Source organism: Dama dama, chromosome 7 (genome assembly GCF_033118175.1).
Source record: "Dama dama isolate Ldn47 chromosome 7, ASM3311817v1, whole genome shotgun sequence".
Lineage (NCBI taxonomy): Eukaryota > Metazoa > Chordata > Mammalia > Artiodactyla > Cervidae > Dama > Dama dama.
The window spans coordinates 36253320-36275340 of NC_083687.1; the positions used below are offsets into that span (position 1 = coordinate 36253320).

The 22021-nt window shown below is 38.5% G+C and overlaps 1 protein-coding gene and 1 non-coding gene across 2 annotated transcripts; one reads left to right on the forward strand and one right to left on the reverse strand.

The window, feature by feature from the left end:
* Nucleotides 1–4947: 4947 nt before the first annotated feature.
* LOC133059160 (placental prolactin-related protein 1-like) lies at nucleotides 4948–15159 on the reverse strand. The gene is made up of 5 exons (XM_061146193.1): nucleotides 14991–15159; nucleotides 8856–9028; nucleotides 7795–7902; nucleotides 5770–5949; nucleotides 4948–5139 (listed from the first exon to the last, which is right to left on the reverse strand). The coding sequence occupies exons 1-5, from the start codon at nucleotides 15043–15045 to the stop codon at nucleotides 4948–4950; spliced, it is 708 nt and encodes a 235-aa protein (XP_061002176.1). The 5' UTR covers nucleotides 15046–15159.
* On the forward strand, nucleotides 11012–11120 carry LOC133060092 (U6 spliceosomal RNA). The gene has a single exon (XR_009693754.1). It is a non-coding gene; the product is annotated as a U6 spliceosomal RNA (small nuclear RNA).
* Nucleotides 15160–22021: the final 6862 nt, after the last annotated feature.

Genomic DNA, 22021 nt, shown 5'->3' on the forward strand with positions numbered 1-22021 from the left:
ATCTCTGTTCGTTTCCAAGGCAAACCATTCAATATCACGGTAATCCAAGCCTATGCCCGAACCAATAACACTGAAGAAGCTGAAGTTGAACAGTTCTATGAAGACTTACAAGACCTTTTAGAACTAATACCCAAAAAGATGTCCTTTTCATTCTAGGGGACTGGAATGCAAAAGTAGGAAGTCAAAAATCACATGGAGTGAGAGGCAAATTTGGCCTTAGAGTACAAATGAAGCAGGGCAAAGGCTAATAGAGTTTTGCCAAGAGAATGCACTGGTCATAGCAAACACCCTCTTCCAATAACACAAGAACAGACTCTACACATGAACATCACCAGATGGTAGAGACCGAAATCAGATTGATTATATTCTTTGCAGCCAAAGATGGAGAAGCTCTACTCAGTCAGCAAAATCGAGATCAGGAGCTGACTGTGACTCATATCATGAACTCCTTATTGCCAAATTCAGAGTTAAACTGAAAAAAGTAGGAAAAACCACTAGACCATTCAGGTATGACCTAAATCAAATCCCTTATGAGAATACAGTGGAAATGAGAAATAGATTTAAGGGACTAGATCTGATAGACAGAGTGCCTGATGAACTATGGATGGAGTTTCATGACATTGTACAGGAGACATGCTTCAAAAACATCCTCACGGAAAAGAAGTGCCAAAAGGCAAAATGGTTGTCTGAGGAGGCCTTACAAATAGCTGTGAAAAGAAGAGAAGCGAAAAGAAATGGAGAAAAGGAAAGATATTCCCATTTGGATGCAGAGTTCCAAAGAATAGCAAGGAGAGATAAGAAAGCCTTCCTCAGTGATCAATGCAAAGAAATTGAGGAAAACAACAAAATGGTAAAGAATAGAGATCTCTTCAAGAAAATTGCAGATACCAAGGGAATATTTCATGCGAAGATGGGATTGATAAAGGACAGAAATTGTATGGACCTAACAGAAGCAGAAGATATTAAGAAGAGGTGGCAAGAATACACAGAAGAACTGTACAAAGAAGATTTTCACGGCCCAGGTAATCACAATGGTGTGATCACTCCCTTAGAGCCAGACATCCTGAATGTGAATTCAAGTGGGCCTTTGAAGGCATCACTCGGAACAAAGCTAGTGAATGTGATGGAATTCCAGTTGAGCTCTTTCAAATCCTGAAAGATGATGCTGTGAAAGTGCTGCATGCAATATACCAGCAAATTTGGAAAACTCAGCATTGGCCATAGTACTGGAAAAGTTAAGTTTTCATTCCAATCCCAAAAAAAGGCAACCCCAAAAATTGCTCAAACTACCGCACTATTGCACTCATCTCACACGCTGGTAAAGTAATGCTCAAAATTCTCCAAGCCAGGCTTCAGCAATACATGAACCGCGAACTTCCAGATGACCAAGCTGGTTTTAGGAAAGGCAGAGGAACCAGAAATCAAATTGCCAACATCTGCTGGATCATCAAAAAAGCAAGAGAGTTCCAGAAAAACATCTATTTCTGCTTTAATGATTATGCCAAAGACTTTGGCTGTGTGGATCACAATAAACTGAGGAGAATTCTGAAAGAGATGGGAATACCAGACCACCTGACCTGCCCCTTGAGAAACCTACATGTAGGTCAGGAAGCAAAGTGAGAACTGGAGATGGAACAACAGACTGTTACCAAATAGGAAAAGGGGTATGTCAAGGCTGTATATTATCACCCTGCTTATTTAACTTATATGCAGAGTACATTATGGGAAATAGATGGGGAAACAGTTCAAGCAGTGTCAGAATATATTTTTTTGGTCTCCAAAATCACTGCAGATGGTGATTGCAGCCATGAAATTAAAAGATGCTTACTCCTTGGATGGAAAGTTATGACCAACATAGATAGCATATTAAAAAGCAGAGACATTATTTTGCCAACAAAGGTCTGTCTGGTCAAAGTTATGGTTTTTCCAGTGGTCATGTATGTATGTGAGAGTTGATCTGGAAGAAAGCTGAGTGCCAAAAAATTGATGCTTTTGAACTGTGGTGTTGGAGAAGACTCTTGAGAGTCCCTTGGACTGCAAGGAGTTCCAACCAGTTCATCCTAAAGGATATCAGTCCTGGGAGTTCATTGGAAGGACTTATGCTGAAGCTGAAACTCCAGTACTTTGGTCACCTCATGCAAAGAATTTACTCATTGGAAAAGACCCTGATGCTGCGAGGGATTGGGGGCAGGAGAAGAAGGGGATGACACAGGATGAGATGGCTGGATGTCATCAGCGACTCGATGGACAAAGTTTGAACAAACTCTGGGAGTTTGTGATGGACAGGGAGGCCTGGTGTGCTGCAATTCATGAGGTCACAGAGTCAGACATCATGACTGAGTGACTGAACTGAACTGAACTGTCAGTGTTCAAATAGGCAATAAGTATATTCCCTTTTTGACTAAGTGCACTCAAGTGAGATAAGTGGCTTTGAGTCTTAGAATCAAAAAATCATCTCAAAACTTTTGAGTTGAATCAAACTTCTCAGTGCCAATTCATATGGAGCTTTCTTGAAAAATCCATCCCTCATTAGGCCAACCTGGTTCCCATCACACATAGTATGGTGTGCAGGCATAGATCCGTGTTTAAGGCTTACGCTATTTTTTCCACTTGTCCATGCATTTCTTTCTCGACATCTTTCAGTGCTTCATCTGTCTCCTGTCTTCACTATCCAAACAAGTTATAATTACAGCAGAAGATGTCTAAGTAGCTAGACTTGCAATTGCTGCCCACTAGGCTTTGGAAGGACTGAAGCTAAAGCTGAAATTCCAATGCTTTGGCAATCTCATGTAAAGAGTTGACTCATTGGAAAAGACCCTGATGCTGGGAGGGATTGGGGGCAGGAGGAGAAGGGGATGACAGAGGATGAGATGGATGGATGGCATCACCGACTTGATGGGAATGAGTTTGAGTAAACTCCGGGAGTTGGTGATGGATAGGGAGGCCTGGCGTGCTGTGATTCATGGGGTCGCAAAGAGTCGGACAGGACTGAGCGACTGAACTGAAGGCTTTTTGGAAAGAGTCTAGGAAGGATTCTTTCCAGTATTAGTATTTTACTTTCAGGGCATTAGAAAGCTTTTCAGTTTGAAGAGTCCATCAATACAAATATATCTCAAGCGTGAACACTGTTTAATTATTTATTTGATTAGTGATTAGCTGACCACCTGCTGAGAGTAAGGCAATGAAGGGTTAGTAAACAAGGGAGGATTCAGGTAAAAAGAATGAAGAACTCTTGGAGAAAGTGGACACATGAATAAGGGGACCATTACCTCTATTTTGGTTAAGTTTTAGGTTTTGTTTAGGCTGACTCTGTAAAGAAATGTTTTGTTTCCAATTTATTTCCATTCATCATCTATGCTTTACAATGTATGTCTTATTTAAGTGTTAAAAGTGACTAGTGACTACTGCCTGTTATCGCTGGGTAGTCCGTGATTTGGTTCTGGTATTCCACAGGGTCTAGCAGAGGTTCTGTAGAGTACTTATTTCTATCATTTGCTGAAGAACCTTAACATGTTTTGGTGATTTGAAATACAGGAAAATAAAAATCAGAGGCTTTGGATAAAACCTTAATTTATCTCCTCCATTCTCTCTGACTTTTCATTCATTTATTGATTCAACTAGTCCCATATTGTTGGATGCCTTTTCTGACTCATTTCTGCCTCATTCCTTGCATGTGATCATAGTCTATTTCTTTTCCTGTATCTCTCACATTCTTTGTGTCTTATCACCTGGCAGAGCCCTCTTTGATTTTTCGTGTCATAATATTCCCAGCTCTTTCTGGTCTCTTTCTTTCTCTCTATCAGCCCCAACAGCCACAACTTCTCAATCCACATTAAAGTTTCTCTTTTCTAATTCTGGACATACTGCTCTCTTGGGCTCAATGTTCTTGGTTTCCTGTTGCTTTGTAGAATAAAGTCAAACTCTCCATTTTGGCATATATGATTCTCCCTAATGCATGAAAATCCATACAAGCATTTCTCCATTCAAACTCTACAACAATATATACAGCATATCATGCGAGCATAATCATGAGAGATACAGCATGTATGGTTACAAATGAACATTTCTTGTGTTTTTGTCAAACTTAATTATTCACTGATACCTTATAATTCTATATGTATTACTATCTCAGTTGCCTTGGTCTGTGATGTCGTAGATCCTTACTTCATAAGATGACCCTAAGTGAATTGACAGATATACTGTTTTCCTATTTTTGTACAATATCCCATCAACCTTTCAAAACTCCATCAAAACTCTATCATTTTCGTCACTCCTATGGCACACTCAGATGGCTCCTAGCTTTACTTCAATCTACTGTAGCACTGTGTTGACATCACATCTTATTCTTCTTCATTCTACCATGTAATATAGCAATTTGTGTGTTTATATCACACCCTCTTTCTCCACAAATTGAAGGCCTGATTCTGCAAAATAGAGATTTTTTTAAACCTCAGTTTAAGTCCTCACTGTATCCATGACATGTGATTTACTAATCTATAAGGTCAGTGAACTTCAAAGGTTCTTCATTTGTTTGTTTCCATTCCGTAACCTGAGAATTCAGTCTTCTTGGTAGCATGACCAGAACCATGAACAATTGTCTAATTCTTTGATTCTCATAACTTGACACAAAATAATTGGCTGTGATTCTTAAGTAATCTCTTAATGGTCTTCTTCGTAATGCCAGCTTCTGCTATTTGTGACTAATTTTAATAGGAGCTTCATTCTCTCAACTGTAGGGGTGGATTTTCTTTTGATTTTCTATTAAATGAATATAAGAATTGTTAACATATTGCCATTTTAGATGTTGACATCTCTAAAGAGTCTGTGTTTATTTTTTAAGAGAAGACCCATTTCACAGAGCATGCATTAAAAAGCTGTAATTTCACAGAAACTTGCTATGGGGTAGATCATTATGACCATCTCAGAGCTGGATGGGATGATGCGGATTTAGCACCTTTTGCGCATTCGGCACGCCAGGATCTTGATGTAAATGTCAACTTTACGTGAATCCCTGCGCAGGCACTTGAACAGGTTATAAAATTCAGAATGACGCCTATCTTCATCGCTGGACGTCAGGGATGAGAGTCCTGACCAGGTAATTCGAGTCTTGAGCATCTTCTGCAAGACTGGAACAATAACCTGAATACCCAAAAGATAATGGCTTCGTATGAGTTTTGTTAGTATTTGCTTATCTTTTTTGCTTCTAATTATCAAATGAAGATATGGGGAACACATACAAATATAAAACACTCTAGATATGGATTTTGGAGCCAGCCTATGAGAAAACTATTAGGAATCTAAAATGTAAAATCATAACTTTAGTTTAGTTTTAACTTTCTCTTTTCTTCCTTCCCACTCTCATCCTTTGATTTGAGTAGAACAGAGAAAGAAGACAAGTGGAACTTCAATAGCATCTGTCCTGGGATACTTTGAAGAAAGTGCTGGTCTTGAAAATTCTGTACTCTAATACTCCTAATCTTGAAAATATTTCAACCATCTGTGCCCAGGAAGAGGCAAGCTTTTGGTGGAATTGGGTGCAATACAGGGAAGGCTGCACATATCACAAATTGCAGTGAAATTCTGATTCCTTTACAGTAGAATCTATCTCTATGAATGACTAGGCTCCTGCTTTATGTAGTAGCAGTCTAGCATATAGAAGACATGAAACTTTTTCTCACAAACTGAGATATTTCAAAACTCCTTACGCATTACAGAGATCACCTCTTTCATTCATGAACAAAGCAAGAAAGCCCTCTGCAGGATGCTCACCTGTCTGAATTGACTCTCTATGAATGCTTGAAGTCTGTCTGATATTTCCTCACTCTCTGTGGCTCTTGTTAGGATCGTCTGTGAGACTTCTTTCAAACTCTGCAGCTCGTTGATAAGATGATGCAGAGGTTGATTCCAGGTGTACAGTAAGAAGAGTATCAACTTACTAAGGTCTTCATTCTAAGCAACCATAAGAACTGGTCTCATTAAAATAATCACAATTCAGTGGTTTTGGTAACATGTTATCTCTGCTCAGAGCAGCTGACCTAAAAAAAACTTTTAGTTATACCTATGTGTATGCAGAGATTTTTAAAAGAAGTAAAAGATGCAAAAGTATAAATGTAAGCTATTAGTTCACACGTCAATGAATTATTAAAAATCTAGGTTATTTTAGAAACTAATTCTTCTCATGCATTCTAATTTATAACATGAAGGATTTTCTTTTTTCCTCTGAAAATTCTACCACCACTCAGTGAGTTCTTTTATGTTTGCATATTTGCATGAGAGAAATCTAAGTATTTTATGACAAGTCAGTATGTGCCTGCCATACCTGACCCAAGAAAAAGGCATTCTACCTGTATCCACATCATTGTCACCCAGTGATTCTTTCATATTAATGAATCAGGTGAGTCATTCATATTGATTTTCGATTGGTAATTTGTTTTATGTTATTACAACAAAGAGACAATGAAGAAGACATGACATTCCTAAGCAGGCTTTCTTTCCTCAGTTGATCCCAACACCAGGCCCCATGCTGCTATCAGAAGAGTCTGTCTTGTTGACATGTGTCCAGGCAGAAAATGGCACAGCGTTGTCTTTAGTAACAGCATCCGAGGGATTCTCAATGGAGAGTTTTCCCCCCAGGTTCACTACTACTAGTAGAATTGAGCATGAAAATCCTGGGGGCTGAATATCTCTAGTTAACATGCTTAATTTCTTTACATCCATGAACTGTTTTAGTGGTAAAGAACATAGAACTGAGTAGGATTAAATATAGTAATGTGCTAGGAATAGTACTAAGCACATAAAGTGCTTAGTAAAATGTATGGCCATGTAGTAACTCTCAATAAACTTTAAATTCAAGGCTATTGAAAAATCCCTCATCTTCTTCCTCTTTGACATTTTTCCTTTACTTGATCGTCCTCATTACTAATGAGCTTAACAGATCAAAAGAATGCTGATATCACTAAGAAGGTTGTAGACAGAGAGGGTAGAATTTTAAGGCAGGATGCATGTGAAAATATTTTAAAAAATAGAGGACGAGGGATAATGCAGGAAATCAGAAAGGAGAGATTATAATGGTCAACATTTAGAGCTGCCATAAATGATTGAGGCTTGATATGTAAACAGTTTTGTCCTCAGAACAAAGGCAATTGTTGAGGCCATGAAAAGCAAAGCAATGTTTTATAGGCCATTTGGGGGAGACTTACAAATTAAGAATAAAAGGTGACAGAGGAATGATTGAGAATGATGAATGAAGGAAGCGTCAGAGAAGAAGAAGCAGAATTAGTAGAGCCTAGAAAGGCAGATGCGCTGGCTCAGTGGTGCAGAATGGGACTCCCTGTGTGTCACTAGTAACAGGGAGTACTCAATCCTGGGGTGTGTTTCTTACATATTCATGAATTTTGCAATCATATTTTACACATGGAAGTTCCCATTCATTTCCTGTTTTCTTTTTTTTTCATTTATTTTTATTAGTTGGAGGCTAATATGGAATATTACTCAGCCATTACATGTTTTCATACAGAATAATAGCTGCAATCCTGTGTCGAGTGCATGGGATGAACTAAAGTTGTCTGCATGTACAATTTATAGATCTGTTCTTGTTTTTGCTACTACAGATCTTTAGTTATCCCTTGATTTCACTCATGCTTCATCAACTGCATAATATAATATCTCTTCAATGGCTTACGGTTCCTCCACCTTTTTCTGCATGTACAGGTACCATGACCTCTAATAGTCTGAAGCCTGGTAACCTACGTACTGTCTCATTGATCTGGTGAAAAACCCAGGTGAAAGACTCACGTTCAACTGTTGGGCATTTTCTCTTTCTTCAGGCGCATGGAGGGGATTGGTGTGGCAGCTGTTGGTGGCATTGATATGGTACTGTTTGCCCTGGGCATATTTTTCATCCTAAAAGTGATCAGGCAATTAGTTAAGGTTGTTGGGCATTCAGTAGATGAACCCATTAAAAGAACATTTATATGTTTGATAGACGTGTAATTTTTTTAACAGGGGGCATCATAAAATTTGAAATTCATTCCTTTCCTACTTTTTCTATACATTGTCTCTATAAAAATGATTTTATATCTAACTCTTCTAAGTTTAAACTTTTCCCTTCTCTGTTTATTATTATCTTTTTTTTTTTTTTTTTTACTATTTAACCAAATATAGTGCATATGTGCCAATATTTGGTGCTTCCCAGGGACGGTAGTGATAAAGAACATTCCTGCTAATGCAGGAGATATTAATGTTAAATGAGCTCTTAGGATGGAACACTCATCCAATAGGTTTAGTGTCTTCATGAAGGGAAACACCAGAGAATTTTCTCTTCTGTCTCTGTGTCTGTGTGTCCTTTCCTCTGTCTGTCTTCCCCACCCCCACCCTGTGTGAGGAGACATGGAGAAGCCATCCTGGGAAGAAAGAGTTCTTACCAGAACCTCAACTTGCTGGTGCCCTGATCTGGGACTTCTAGCCCCCAGAGCTGTGAGGTAATAAATTTCTGGTGTTTATTCCATTGAGTCTATTGTATTCTCTTATGGCATTCCTGGCTGACAAATACAAATTCATTTATTTTAGACATTTTAAAAAAAGAAAATGAATGAAAGGAAATTGAAAAAAGTATTGCACTTCTAAGGAATCTTTGAGATTTCACAAAACTGATCCTTTTTTTGATTTCACCATCTTATGAACTGATGACTTCTTTGACCTAGAGAGTATGTTATTGCAGCCTTCTTGTTTAAAGGATAGTGTGGGCCAGTCACTGATGTGAAGTTTCCTTTCGAGAGCCTGGCGGGCCACAGTCCATGGGGTCGCAAGTGACGGACATGATTTAGCAACTAAACCACCACCACCACAGTACTTACAAACTCTTTGAACATTATTGCGGAAAGGTTATGGAAGTAGTGGGACAGCCAGGCAGCATCCATAAACAGGTCTGTAAGGGATCTCAGGGGGGTGTCAGGACTGCAGGAAGGGCATAAGTTGCCTTGGCACAGGAGCAGATTTGACATGACCAGCAGCAGGAGCAGGCAGGACCCTACTAAAATAAAAACATGAGCCATTCTGATGATCTAGTCACCCGAGGTTATCAAATCCATCCTGTGGAGGGAAGCCTTCTCTTTCCCTGTGGCTCTGAGCAGAAGTTGGTGCTCTAGTAGCTGAGATGGTGAAGAAGGAGAGCCTTCTGTGTAAATATAGATGGATGACAATATTTGCACAGATAGATAGTCGGAGAAGTAGGTCACTCCCTGCATTTTTGTATTGCTCCCAGAAGTACTTCTGTGCTCTGCAAACATTTGGAACTTAATTCTGAGCCAGTGTTTAAGCCATTCTTTCAAAACAGTTTAATTTTGGGACTCTGCAGACTCTGAGCAGCGAGGCCCTCTACGAGTTTGTTAGTTTTTCACTCTACATCACTAATCCTTGAATTTTAGACACTGAAATGACAAGAAGTGTACAGTTGATCTGTCTGGTTCGCCATCACTCTGAGATAAGAGTAAATATGTGACTGACTGATCCCTACTATTGAGTACAAAGAGAATACTAGGACAAAAAGGATACTGTACCTTGGATCTGCTAACTCACCTTCATAACCCCATGCATGTCTTTGATACTTTCCCAAAAGCTTTAAAACATCTTAAATTTTGTGTTTCACAGTGACCCTGTGAGATAGCCTTCATCTTCACTATGATCATCAAGTTATGTTAATGAAGATGCGATGCCTTGGAGAGGGCAAATAATTTCCCCCAGGTCCCATTATTAGCAGATGGAGGTGACTGGGCACCAATGCAGTCATCTGTTCACTTCCTGATGTCACATCACACATGCCTGTGGGCTCCCGGTCTGTGTGTGTGTAACCAGGACCACATCAGGAGCTGTGATGATTCTGCCTAAAGCGAAAAATATTTTGTCTTTGACTGCAAAGCAGGTGTGACCCTAGAACACTGGTTTTATCCACTTGTTCTGCTCTATCTATAAAACACTCATCGTTAAATTCTGACAATTATCAGTATGGGGTGTGGTTTTCCTGGCTATCCTTGATTCTAGGCACCTTGGCAGCTCTTCTACCTTTATGCATCTTTAATCTTCTCATTGCATTTGTTTCTTTGAGACAATGGCAGGTAAATCTCCAAATGGTAATCCAAGAATATTACCTGGTCAGCACCCAGGACCCCGTCACTGGCTCTGCGAACAAGGTCTGCCTTTCCTGGCTTTGATGTTTTAACGAGAAAATTTCATCTGTCTGGTTGGGAGCACATCTGACACCCATGGGGCTTAGTTTTTGAACCATCTCCAAACATCTCCTCTTTGATAGGAGAACTAGACCTTCAGGCTTCCATGATGTATTGTAATATTTCAGAAATTATTCCTTGCCCTACCTTTGGCCAACAGAAGCATAAAATCATAGACTCTTGCAAGCATGATTTTAATATTACTTTTCCTGTCTGTCCTTTGTACGTAAGCAGAATTTAAGACTGAAGTAAGCAAGAATTCAGTTTGGACAAGAGAACAGATAAAATAGATTTTATCCTCCTGAACGAGATCTGAACATGATTCTTTTTCCAATTTACCACAAGAGTGATAATTTAATTAAGGATAAGATATCAGCATTTACTAGGTTTTCTCTGCTCTTAGTTTAAATAGACCTAATATATAAGAATAAAATGGTTATTTAAAATTAGGTGATGAAAATCAAAGAAGTGGTTCTCAAAAAGGAGACATATAAGTTGGAGAAATTTTGGACTATCTCTCTTATCAACTAAAGGGCTTATTATGACAGGCTAGGAGAATAAGAGCTTATGTAATATAGACATATTTGTGTGCATATTTTTCTGTGCATGTATATATGTGTTATGCATAATTATATGCTTAAGTCCTTCATGGAACTTTGGAGCTTATAAAAGTCGAATTTATAAGAGACAGTAAACATAGCAGAATATCCTAATTCCTAAGGTAATTGATCATTTATTGGTAGATGACTAAGTGTATGATTTTTTTTTTCTGTTAAAGAGTTATTTGTGTGTTTGATTTGGTAGCACATATATTAAAAAACTGGAATAATACTGAGAAGATTAGCATGGCCCCTGCCCAAGGATGACAGGCGAATTTGTGAAGCCTTCCATATTTTTCTGTAACAACTTTGACGGGTTGGATGGGAAGGAAGGCGGGAAGGAGGTTCAAGAGTGAGGGGACATAGGTAAAACTATGGCTGATTCATGTTGATGTTTGGCCGAAAGCAGTACAGTATTGTAAAGCAATTACCCTTCAATTAAACATCAATAAATTTAAGTATAAAAATGTTTTTGGGGATCATATAACAGGTTCAGATGTACACTGTATGCCTAAAGAGGATCTGACTGGAAACTGATTGTGTCAGTTATCATTGATTAGTGATTCATTAACTTTGTAGTTGGATGAGAAAAGTCAACTAACAAACACTATTGTCTGTGACTCAGTGTCATAGCAAGCTATAAGCCTTGTCTGCGTTCGCCTTTAGGCGGTATAGCGCCCAAACTTTGAAACTGAGGCTGTTCCCAGAACTGCACAGTCATGTGTCCTGCCCAGGGTTTCTGTTCCTGATGCTGGAGGCTTCTGTTCACTGGTCCACTAGGTCTGAAACTTTCTCTCCTGAGCATTCTCTGGTTCTATCATGTGCACAAGTCTTTCTATTTTGGTTGTCTAATTTGATTCTCTTATTCTTTTGATCAGACTGCCAAGTCTCTTTACGAATGACTTTTCAGACCCTTTTGTGCTTTGATTTTTCTGATGCTCGTTAGTGTATTTGCTTCCATGTCTACATTTCTGAGTAGATGTCAGAATCTACGTATACCCTACCGTATTTCCTTACTGTCTGGATTTTGGTGTTTAGCATCAGCATACTTTTATGAACTTCATTTTCCTTCTGGTGAAGTTTCTGGTATACAGCTTAAGCTGGTTGGCTCCCACCTGGCTTGTTTGTGTTGTCTCCAAAAAATTAGAGAACTCTGCTTTCTTTCTAGGCAATACTGCCCCTTCTTTTGATACCATTGCTAATTTTCTGTGATTTCACTGCCTCATAAGCTTTGTCTTTCTCAATCTACTGTAACTCGAGTACTAAGTGTCTCTATCTTGGTATTACTAGTCTATTTCATTTTGTTAATTTTAATTGGAGGCTAATTACTTTACAATATTCTGGTGGTTTTCCATACATTGACAGGAATCCGCCATGGGTGTAGACGTGTTCCCCTTCCTGACCCCCCTCCCACCTCCTCCCCATCTCATCCCTCTGTGTCATCCCAGTGCACCAGCCCCGAGCACCCTGTATCATGCATCGAACCTGGACTAGCGTTTTTTCCACATGTGATAATATACATGTTTCAGTGCCATTCTCCCAAGTCAGCCCACCCTCGCCCTCTCCCACAGAATCCAAAAGACTGTTCCATACATCTTCATGTCTTTTTCTGTCTCACATACAGGGTTATCCTTAACATGTTTCTAAAGTCCATATATATACATTAGTATACTGTATTGGTGTTTTCCTTTCTGGCTTACTTCACTCTGTATAATAGGTTCCATTTCATCCACCTCATTAGAACTGATTCAAATGTATTCTTTTTCATGGCTGAGTAATATTCCACTGTGTATATGTACCTCAGCTTTCTCATACTTTCATCTGCTAATGGGCATCTATGTTGCTTCCATGTGCTGGCTATTATAAACAGTGCTGTGATGAACATTGGGGTACACGTGTCGTTCTATTCTGGTTTCCTCAGTGTGTATGCCCAGCAGTGGGATTGTTCAGTCATATGGCAGTTCTATTTCCAGTGTTTTAAGGAATCTCCACCCTGTTCTCCATAGTGACTGTATTATTATTTCAAATAAATGTCAACCTAGTATACCAGAGAATTAAAGGGAACAAAATTATAATAGTATTAGTAATAATACATTCCCCCCAATTATAATCCAGGAATGCTCCCAGTTTTAAATGACACAATCCATGTATTATTGAGGTCCCCTGCTCATTTGCCCCTACTAGTTGTTTCAATTTTGAGAAAGAATGTAGAAAACAATGGAGTGGAAAATTCTGAAAATCACCTTGGATTTTTGATGCCTCAAGGTTAAGTATGTAATTATTAGTTTTTTATAGTTAGTGGGGTTATTCTTAGCACATATAACTCAGTGTAGGGTGATTGCTATTGAGTAAAGGATGCATATTGTGAAGTGCAGTCACCAAACAGGAGACTGGAAATAAAGAAAGCAATGTCAGGAAGACACAGGCTTCTGTTTTGGAAGGAATAACTAACAGTGTCTGTCACCTACAGTCTAATCTTCAGATTTTTCAAAAAACTTATTCTTCCTTACACATTTAATAATTTGGGTTGTTTGATTTCTTCTACTACTGAGTTGCATGAGTCTCTTATATATACCTGGATATGAAGCCCTTATGAAATGTGTGATTTGCAATTTTTTTTTTATTCTATAGGTTGCCACTATATTTTATTGATGACTTCTTTTACTATGCAGAAGATTTTGAGTTTGATGTGGTCTCACGATTTATTTTTGCAGCTCTTGCCTTTGCTTTTGATGACTGACTTGTTTGAGTTACTTGTATTCCAGAATGCAGTCCTTTATCAGTTGTTTTATTTGCTATTATCTTCTCCCATTCTTACCAAAAGACACAAAGTGGCTGAATGGATACAAAAACAAGACCCGTATATATGCTGTCTACAAGAGGCCCACTTCAGTCCTAGAGACTCATACAGAATGAAAGTGAGAAGATGGAATAAGATATTCCATGCAAATGGAAATCCCAGAAAACCAGATTGGCAATTTTCATACCAGAAAATATAGACCTTAAAATAAAATCTATTTTAAGGGTTAAAGAAGGACACTACAAAATGATCAAGGGATCAGTCCAAGAAAAAGACAAAACAATTTTAAATATTTATGTACCCAACATAGGAGCAGTTCCATATATAAAGTGAACGCTAACTGACATAAAACGGGAAATTGACAATAACACAATAATAGTAGGGCGTGTTAACACCCCAACTCTACCAATGGGTAGATCATCAAAACAGAAAATAAATAAGGAAACATAAGCCTAAAGGGAACTATTAGAGCAAACAGACCTAATAGATATCTTCAGCACATTCCATCCAAATGCAGAATACACTTTCTTCTCAGGTGAACGTGGAACATTTTTCTCATCTTGGGTCACAAATCAAACCTCAGTAAATTTAAGGAAATTGAAATTTTATCAAGGATTTTCTCTGAGCAGAACACTGTGAGACTAGATAATGACTACAGGAATAAAAAAAAAATTTAAAGACCAAAAACACATGGAGATTAAGCAAACCATTTCTAAATAATGAACATGTTACTGAAGAAATAAAGGAAATTGAAACAGCCCTAGAAAGAAAGAACAATGAAAACATGATGATCTAAAACCTATACGATTCAACATAAGCAGTTCTAAGAGGGAAGTTTAAAGTAATACAAATCCTACCTCAAGAAACACATTGAAACAACCAGCTAACTTTACATATTTTTAATGCTTTTTAAATTTCTCTTATCAATGTCTTAAAGGTTTTGTATAACATCTTTCAACACCTTGCTTGAGTTTATTTCTAAGTATTTTATCTTTTTGTGATGCAATAGTAAGTGGGATTGTTTTCCTTATTCCTTATTATGGAGGAGAAGGGGACGATAGAGGATGTGATGGCTGGATGGTATCAACCAACGGGACAATGAGGAGGAATATCCGGATCCATACAGAACTCTGTAGGACAAAGGAAAAAAGGTACGAGGAGGAAGGGGAAAGAAGCAGGATAGCAAGTGGGACAAGCCTGTGCCTGGGGGTGAGAGAGCTGATGCGCAGGGGTGAGATCCCCGCGTCCATGGCCTTCCACTGGAATGGGCGGATTCTTTTGAAGCTGTTGGGGAGTGAACTAACAAACCTGTGACCGTCTGAACGGAGTGAGAACCACATAGACAAGCCATGCTGCTGCCTTTCATACCTCGGACAGGGTTGTAAGTCCACTGGTGTCCACGGAAGATGGGAGCTGGAGCCATGGGGACTGCGGAATGATCCCAGGGTGAGGACTCCTGTTGACCGTGGGGAGTCAGCCGGACGGGATGGGATGGAGGAAATCTGCTGCATCGAGTGCTTCTTAAGGAAAGCCACGAGGCAATAAAAGTAGGGTTCAACTGCCTGTGGAGTAGAGCTATCTCTTTCTCCATGCTGGTACCTGTAGGTTGAGCTATAGAGAGACTTCAGTGAGGGTGGTCCTTGAGTGCCTGATGCACTAAGCAATGGAGAGTTTTGAATGTCTATATATCCTACCCTACCCTATTCTCTGTCTAAATTGTGGTTCTTAGAATCAAATATTTTTATGAACTTAAATTTCTTCTGGCAGAGTTTCTGGGTTTCAAATTAAGCTAATTCCTCACATCTGGCTCATTCTTGGTGTTTCAAGAAACTCTGAGAACCTTCCTTCCCCTCAAGGCAATACTGCCCCTTACTTTACTACCATTGCTGACTTCCCATACTTTCACTTCTTGCCTACTATATTCTATGTTTTTCTCTATTCACTATCACTTTAGTGGTATGTGTCCCTATGTTGGTATTAATATTTATAATGAAGTATTACCCTGATGCAGTAGAGAATCAAAAGGACTACAGTTACAACACTAGTAATAAAGTACCTCCAAATTATAATCCATTGATACTCCCATTTGAAACTGATTTTCTCTATATATATCATTGAGGTCTCTTAACTCATTTTCCTTACTAGTGGCTCAATTTTGAAATGAAATATAGAAAACAATGGAGTGGTCGACTCTGGAGATTACCTTGTTTTTTATATGTCTCAGTAGGTATGCAAATATTAGTTTGTTTTTTTCACAGTGTGGCAGTTCTTAGTACATATTATAGCTCAGTGTGGGGTGATTTCTATTGACAAGAATATACACTTTGAACTGTAATTGTCAAACAAATGAGTGGAGATGAATAAAGTAATACCAAGAAGGCACAGGCTTTTGTTGTTCTAAATGGAAAACCTTGCTGTGTCTCTCATCTGCAGTCTAATCTTCAGGTTTATTGAAACTCTTAATTTTCTTAAGCTCCATTAAAATTTTGTATTATTTGGTGTTTTTTGCCCTTGAGTGGTATGTCTCATGTATTTTTGGATATTAAGCTCTTATCAAATATATGGGGGCAGGAGGAGAAGGGGAGACAAAAGATGAGATGGCTGGATGGCATCACCGACTCAATGGACATGAGTTTGAGTAAACTCGGAGAGCTGGTGATGGACAGGGAGGCCTGGCAGCTGCGATTCATGGGGTCGCAAAGAGTCGGACACGACTGAGCGACTGAATTGAACTGAACTGAAATATATGATTTGGCAATACCTTCTGTCAATCTGTAAATTGCCATTTGATTTTGTTGACGTTCCTTTGTTTGAAGTTTGATGTGGTGTCACTTGTTTGTTTTTGCAGTGGTTGCCTTGTTGCCTTGGCTTTTGGTGTGAAACCCAAAATCTCATTTAAAAGACAGAAGGCAATAAGATTGCCTCAATGTTTTCTTCTAGGGGTTTAATCGCTTCAAGTCTTATGTTCATCTTTTTAATCCCTGTTTAGTTGATTTTTTGTGTATGGTAAAAGACAGGGGCACAGTTTCATTTTTTTCATAGCATTATCCAGTTTTCCCAGTGCAATATTTGAAAAGCTTCTCCTTCTCCCACTTGATAATCTTGGCTGCTTTTTCATAAGCTAACCGACAATATATGTGTGTGTGTTTCTTTCTTGCTTCTCTGTTCTGCTCTGTTGATCTATGTGTCTGCTTTCGTGCCAGAAGCAAATCTAATACAATTTGAAATCAGCAACCCTAGTCTCGAACGTTGTTGTTCTTTCCCAACATCACTTTGACTCTTTGGTATTTTGTGATTTAATATAGCAGAATAGACCACAAAAAGATGGAAAAAGTACACAGAAGAACTATACAAAATAAATAAATAAATAAATCTTAATGACCCAGATAATCACAGTGGTGTATTTTCTCACTCAGAGCCAGACGTTCTGGAATGTGAAGTCAAGTGGTTCTTAAGAAGCACTGTTGCCCATAAAGCTAGTGGAGGTGATAGAATGCCAGCAAAGCTATTTAAAATCCTAAAAGACGATGCTAGTAAAGTGCTCCACTCATTATGTCAGAAAATTTGGAAAAGCCAGTAGGGACCAGAGGACAGGAAGAGGTCAATCCTCATCCCAGTTCTCAAGAAGGGCAGTACTAAAGAATGTTCAAGCCGCTGAACAGTTTTACTCATCTCCCATCCTAGTAAGGTTATGTTAAATTCCTCCAGGCTAGGCTTCCACATTGTATGAACATAGAAATTCCAGATGTTCAAGCTTGGTTTAGCAAAGGGAGAGGACCCAGAGATCAAATTGCCAACATTTGCTGGAACATAGAAAAAGCAAGGGATCCAGAAAAGCATCTGCTTCATTGACCTCACCAAAGTGTGTGGATCACAACAAAGTGGAAAACTCTTAAGGAGATGGGAATACCAGACCAAACTTACCTGTCTTCTGAGAAACCTGTATGCAGTTCAAAAAGTAACAGTTAGAAGCAGACAAGGAACAATAAATTGGTTCTAAATTGGTGAAGGAGTTCGTCAATGCTGTATATTGTCACCCTGCTGATTTAGCTTATATGCAGAGCATATGCGAAATGCTGGACTAGATGAGTCCTAAAGGCTGGAATCAAGATTGCTGGGAGAAATATCAACAGCCTCAGATATGTGAATGATACCACTCTAATGGCAGAAAGGGAAGAGGAGCTAAAGAGCCTCTTGATGGGATGAAAGAGGAGAGTGAAAAAGCCGGCTTAAAACTCTATATCAAAAAAGTGAAGATCATGGCATCTGGTCCCATCACTTCCACGGCAAATTGAAGGGGAAAAGATGGAAGCAGTGACAGATTTCCTCTTCTTGGCCTCTAAAATCACTGTGGATTGTGACTGCAGCCATGAAATTAGAAGACGATTCCTTCTTGGCAGGAAAGCTATGAGAAACCTAGACAGTGTGTTAAAAGCAAAAACATCACTTTGCCGACAGAAGTCTGTACAGTCAAGGCTATACTCTTTCCAGTAGTCGTGTGTGCATGTAAGAGCTGGACAGACAATAAAGAAGGAAGAGTACTGAAGAACTTATGTTTATGCACTGTGGTTCTGTAGAAGACTCTTGAGAGTCCCTTGGATAGCAAGATCAAACCAGTCAACCTTAAAGGAAATCAGCCCTGAATACTCTTCGGAAGGACTGATGCTGAAGCTGAAGCTCCAATACTTTGGCCACCTAATGTGAATAGCTGACTCACTGGAAAAGACCCTGATGCTGGGAAAGATTGAAGGCAGAAGAAAAAGAGGCTGACAGAGGATGAGATGGTTGGCTGGCATCACCAATTCAATGGGCATCAACTTGGGCAAATTCTAAGAGAATGTAAGGGACCGGGAAGTCTGGCATACTGCAGTCCCTGGAGTCACAAAGAGTCAGACATGACCTGGCAATTGAACAGCAACAAATACATTTTTATACATGTTGTAGAATTTTTTTTCTGTTTTGTGAAAATTGCCTTGGAATTTTGAAAGAGATTGCAATGAATATGTATATAGATTTGGGTAGTATGGATGTATTCACAATATTAATTCTTCCAGTCAATAAATATGAAATATGTTTCCTTTTGTGTCTTATAAACATTTCTTTCATGCATCTCTTGAATGTTTTCATACATAGTTCTTTCAACACCTTGCTTAAATTTATTTCTATGTATTTTTTGATGCAATTGTAAATGAGATTATTTGTATTTCTGTAATTTGTTTTTGTGTATGGATAGGTAACTGAGTTTTATATATTCAAATACAGTACACAAAATGCATGCTATTTTTACAGAGTAGACAATTCGCCCCCCCCCCCCCCGCCACCAATAACACATACATAACGCCCAAGAATTATATGACAAGATGCTCAACATCAGTATCAGGGAAGTGCCAATCAAAAGTACAACATATACCAGATCATTCCTGTTTAAATGGCTTTCACCCAAAAGTAAGAAATAAGTGTGAATGATGATGTGTAGAAAATAGGGGTCTTAATGCATTATTGGTAGGAATGTATAATGGTGCAACTTTCATGGAAAACCTTCTGGAAGTTTCTCACGAAATTTCAAAAAGAACTGTTATGTGGCCATTAATTCCACTTCTGGATATATATTCACCTCTGAATATATATTGAAAGGAAATGAAATAATTATCCCAAAGAGAAATCCGTACTCCCATATTCATTGCATCTATATTCACAGTAGCCTAGAAACAAACTATTACAGGAACAATCTAAGTATCTGTCAGCAGGTGGAGAGAGTAAAACAATGTGATGTGATATATATATGTGAATTTTATTTGACCATTAAGGAAGAAAGAAATTCTTCCATATTTGGCAGCATGGATGAAATTGGAGGGTCTTATTCTAAGTGAAATAAGTTAGCGAAAGACGGATACTGTATGATGTCAGTTGTAAAGAATTAAAAAAAAAAATGGAACTCAGAAACAGAGTAGGAAAGTGATTGCCAAGGCTTGGAGGGTGGGGGAAATAGGGACGGGTTTGTAAAAAGTTATATATTTTAACATATTAAAATTAGAAAGTCTGAGGATCTAATATATAGCATGATGACTATAACTGATAAAATTGTGTTGTATAATTGATGCTGTCTAAGAGAGTGGAACTTGCCTGTGTTCTCTTCAAAAAGTAAAAAGTAAACATGTCAGATGATAGGTATGTTACTTAAGTTAATAGAAAGGGAAAATCTTTCTAATACATATGTAAATGTGGGTCAGCATTATGGCAGAGGGGTAGGTGGAAATGGCAAGTATACTGGAGTGGGTTGCCATTTCCTCCTCCAGCAAAGCTTCCCAACTCAGGGATTAAACCATCGTCTGTGTCTCCCTCATTGCAGGCAGAGTCTTTAGCTGCTGAGTCATCAGGAAAGTCCTAACAAAACTAACATATGTCCTAGAAATTCTACTATTGGGCATATACCCTGAGAAAACCATAATTTAAATAGACACATGTACCCCAAAATTCATTGCAAAAGTGTTTACAATAGCCAGGACATGGAAACACTCTAGATGTGCACTGAGAGAGGAATGGATAAAGAAGTTGTGGTGCATCTATACAAGAGAATTTTAATTTACCTTAAAGAGAACTGAATTTGGGTCATGAGCTGAGGTAGATGAACCTACAACCTGTTATGGAGAGTGAAATAAGTCAGAAAGAGAAAACCAAATGTTGTATATTAATGAGTATATATGGAATCTAGAAAAATGGCACTGATTAACCTATTTTCAGGGTAGGAAGAGAGAAACAGACAGAGAACAGGTTTGTGGATACAATGCGGGAAGGAGAGGGCAAGTTGAATTGAGAGTAGCAATGAAACACAGTACATTACCATCTGTAAAATATTAACAGACAGCTGGTGGGCAGTGGCTGTATGACACAGGAAGCTCACCCCGTCTGTGTGACCACCTGGAGAAGTGGGACAGGGTGGGAGTGGGGGACTCAAGGAGGAGGGGGTATATGTACACTTATGGCTGACTCACATTGTTGTAAAGCAGAAACCAACACATTGGAAAGAAATTGTACTCCAGTTAAAAGTCAATTTAAAAAATAATATATACATCTGTCAAATTCTTATAGAATATATTTAAGTATCTTACAGTTTTATTTGCCAATTCTGTCTCAAACAATACTCTGCTTGCTAGTCACTAATCATGGCATTTGATTTATATGTGTTGGTGTCTCCAAAGGAAAATGAAGAACTTTGTACTATCTACTGAGAAAGGCAAAATGGAGACTTTTTCGATACTTAAATATCACTTAAGGAAAAGGATTAATAATTAAGTTGTTATCAGTGGATGATTAGCCCCTCAGCCTCTGGCCTCACTTTTAACTGGACCCTGTTTCTCCTCTTTCTAGTGCTTTGGTAGGATCCTTATCTTTGAGGGCAAATTTAACAAGTCAGCTTCCATACAAATGTTATAACTGGGTGCTTAGTCCCCAGAGGTGACAAAGTCCCTTATCACTTGATGCTTCTTGTGTGAAATGAATCGCAAAAAGAATCAAGCCTCCCCCTGTATCATTGTGTTTTTAAAGTAGATCCAAAAGGCTGAGGGTAGGTATCACTGTGGGAGAGATTTTGTTTTCCAGGCTGGACTCCTCTTGTCAGGACTAGATTGGTGGTATATGAATTTTTTCAAGCTGCTTGAGCAGCAATGGCTGTCTTATGCTTGTATACATATGCCTATCACACACAGATACACACACACACTCACTCCCCACATAATAAATGACTGGCATGCAAAGAAAGTCATGTTCCCATTTTCCAGTGACTGAAGACAAAAAATTTGGCCTTAACTTGCTGCCCTAATTCTCTTATCTTCAGAGTAATATATGAATGAAAAAAGTGAAAATCCCACACAAAACCTTCAAATCAGAAGAGAAATTTAACATTCCTCCTTCATTTTCTTAAAATAAAAATATTCAAATAAATATAAATAATTAGACATCAGTATATTCATATAGATATACATAAAGGGTAGCTGAAAGATCTTCTAACAAGGATGTCATTAACTTTGGTGTGAACGGTCTGTAACAGTGTTTATGATGACCAGTCCCTGATATTTGACATTTTTCATGTGGCTGAAATATATTTTTTTCTGGACACTTCAGATGATACAGCCTTTGTGGGGCTACACGCAAAAACTGAGAAACTTGCTCTTGTTTTCCTATCACCACCTCAGATTTTTTAACTTCTGGGGGTGTCTTATAAACAGAAGTCTCATCTGAAATGGCTTCTGTTAAAATGTCCATCTGTTGCCTTTGAAAATATATTTGTATTATTTGTTATTATAACAGCTGGAATTTTCACTACTTTTCCATTCTGTAGGAAGTTTTCCATTTTTAAATCTGAGGGTTTGTGTTAAAGTTATAGGAACTTTGCATAACAG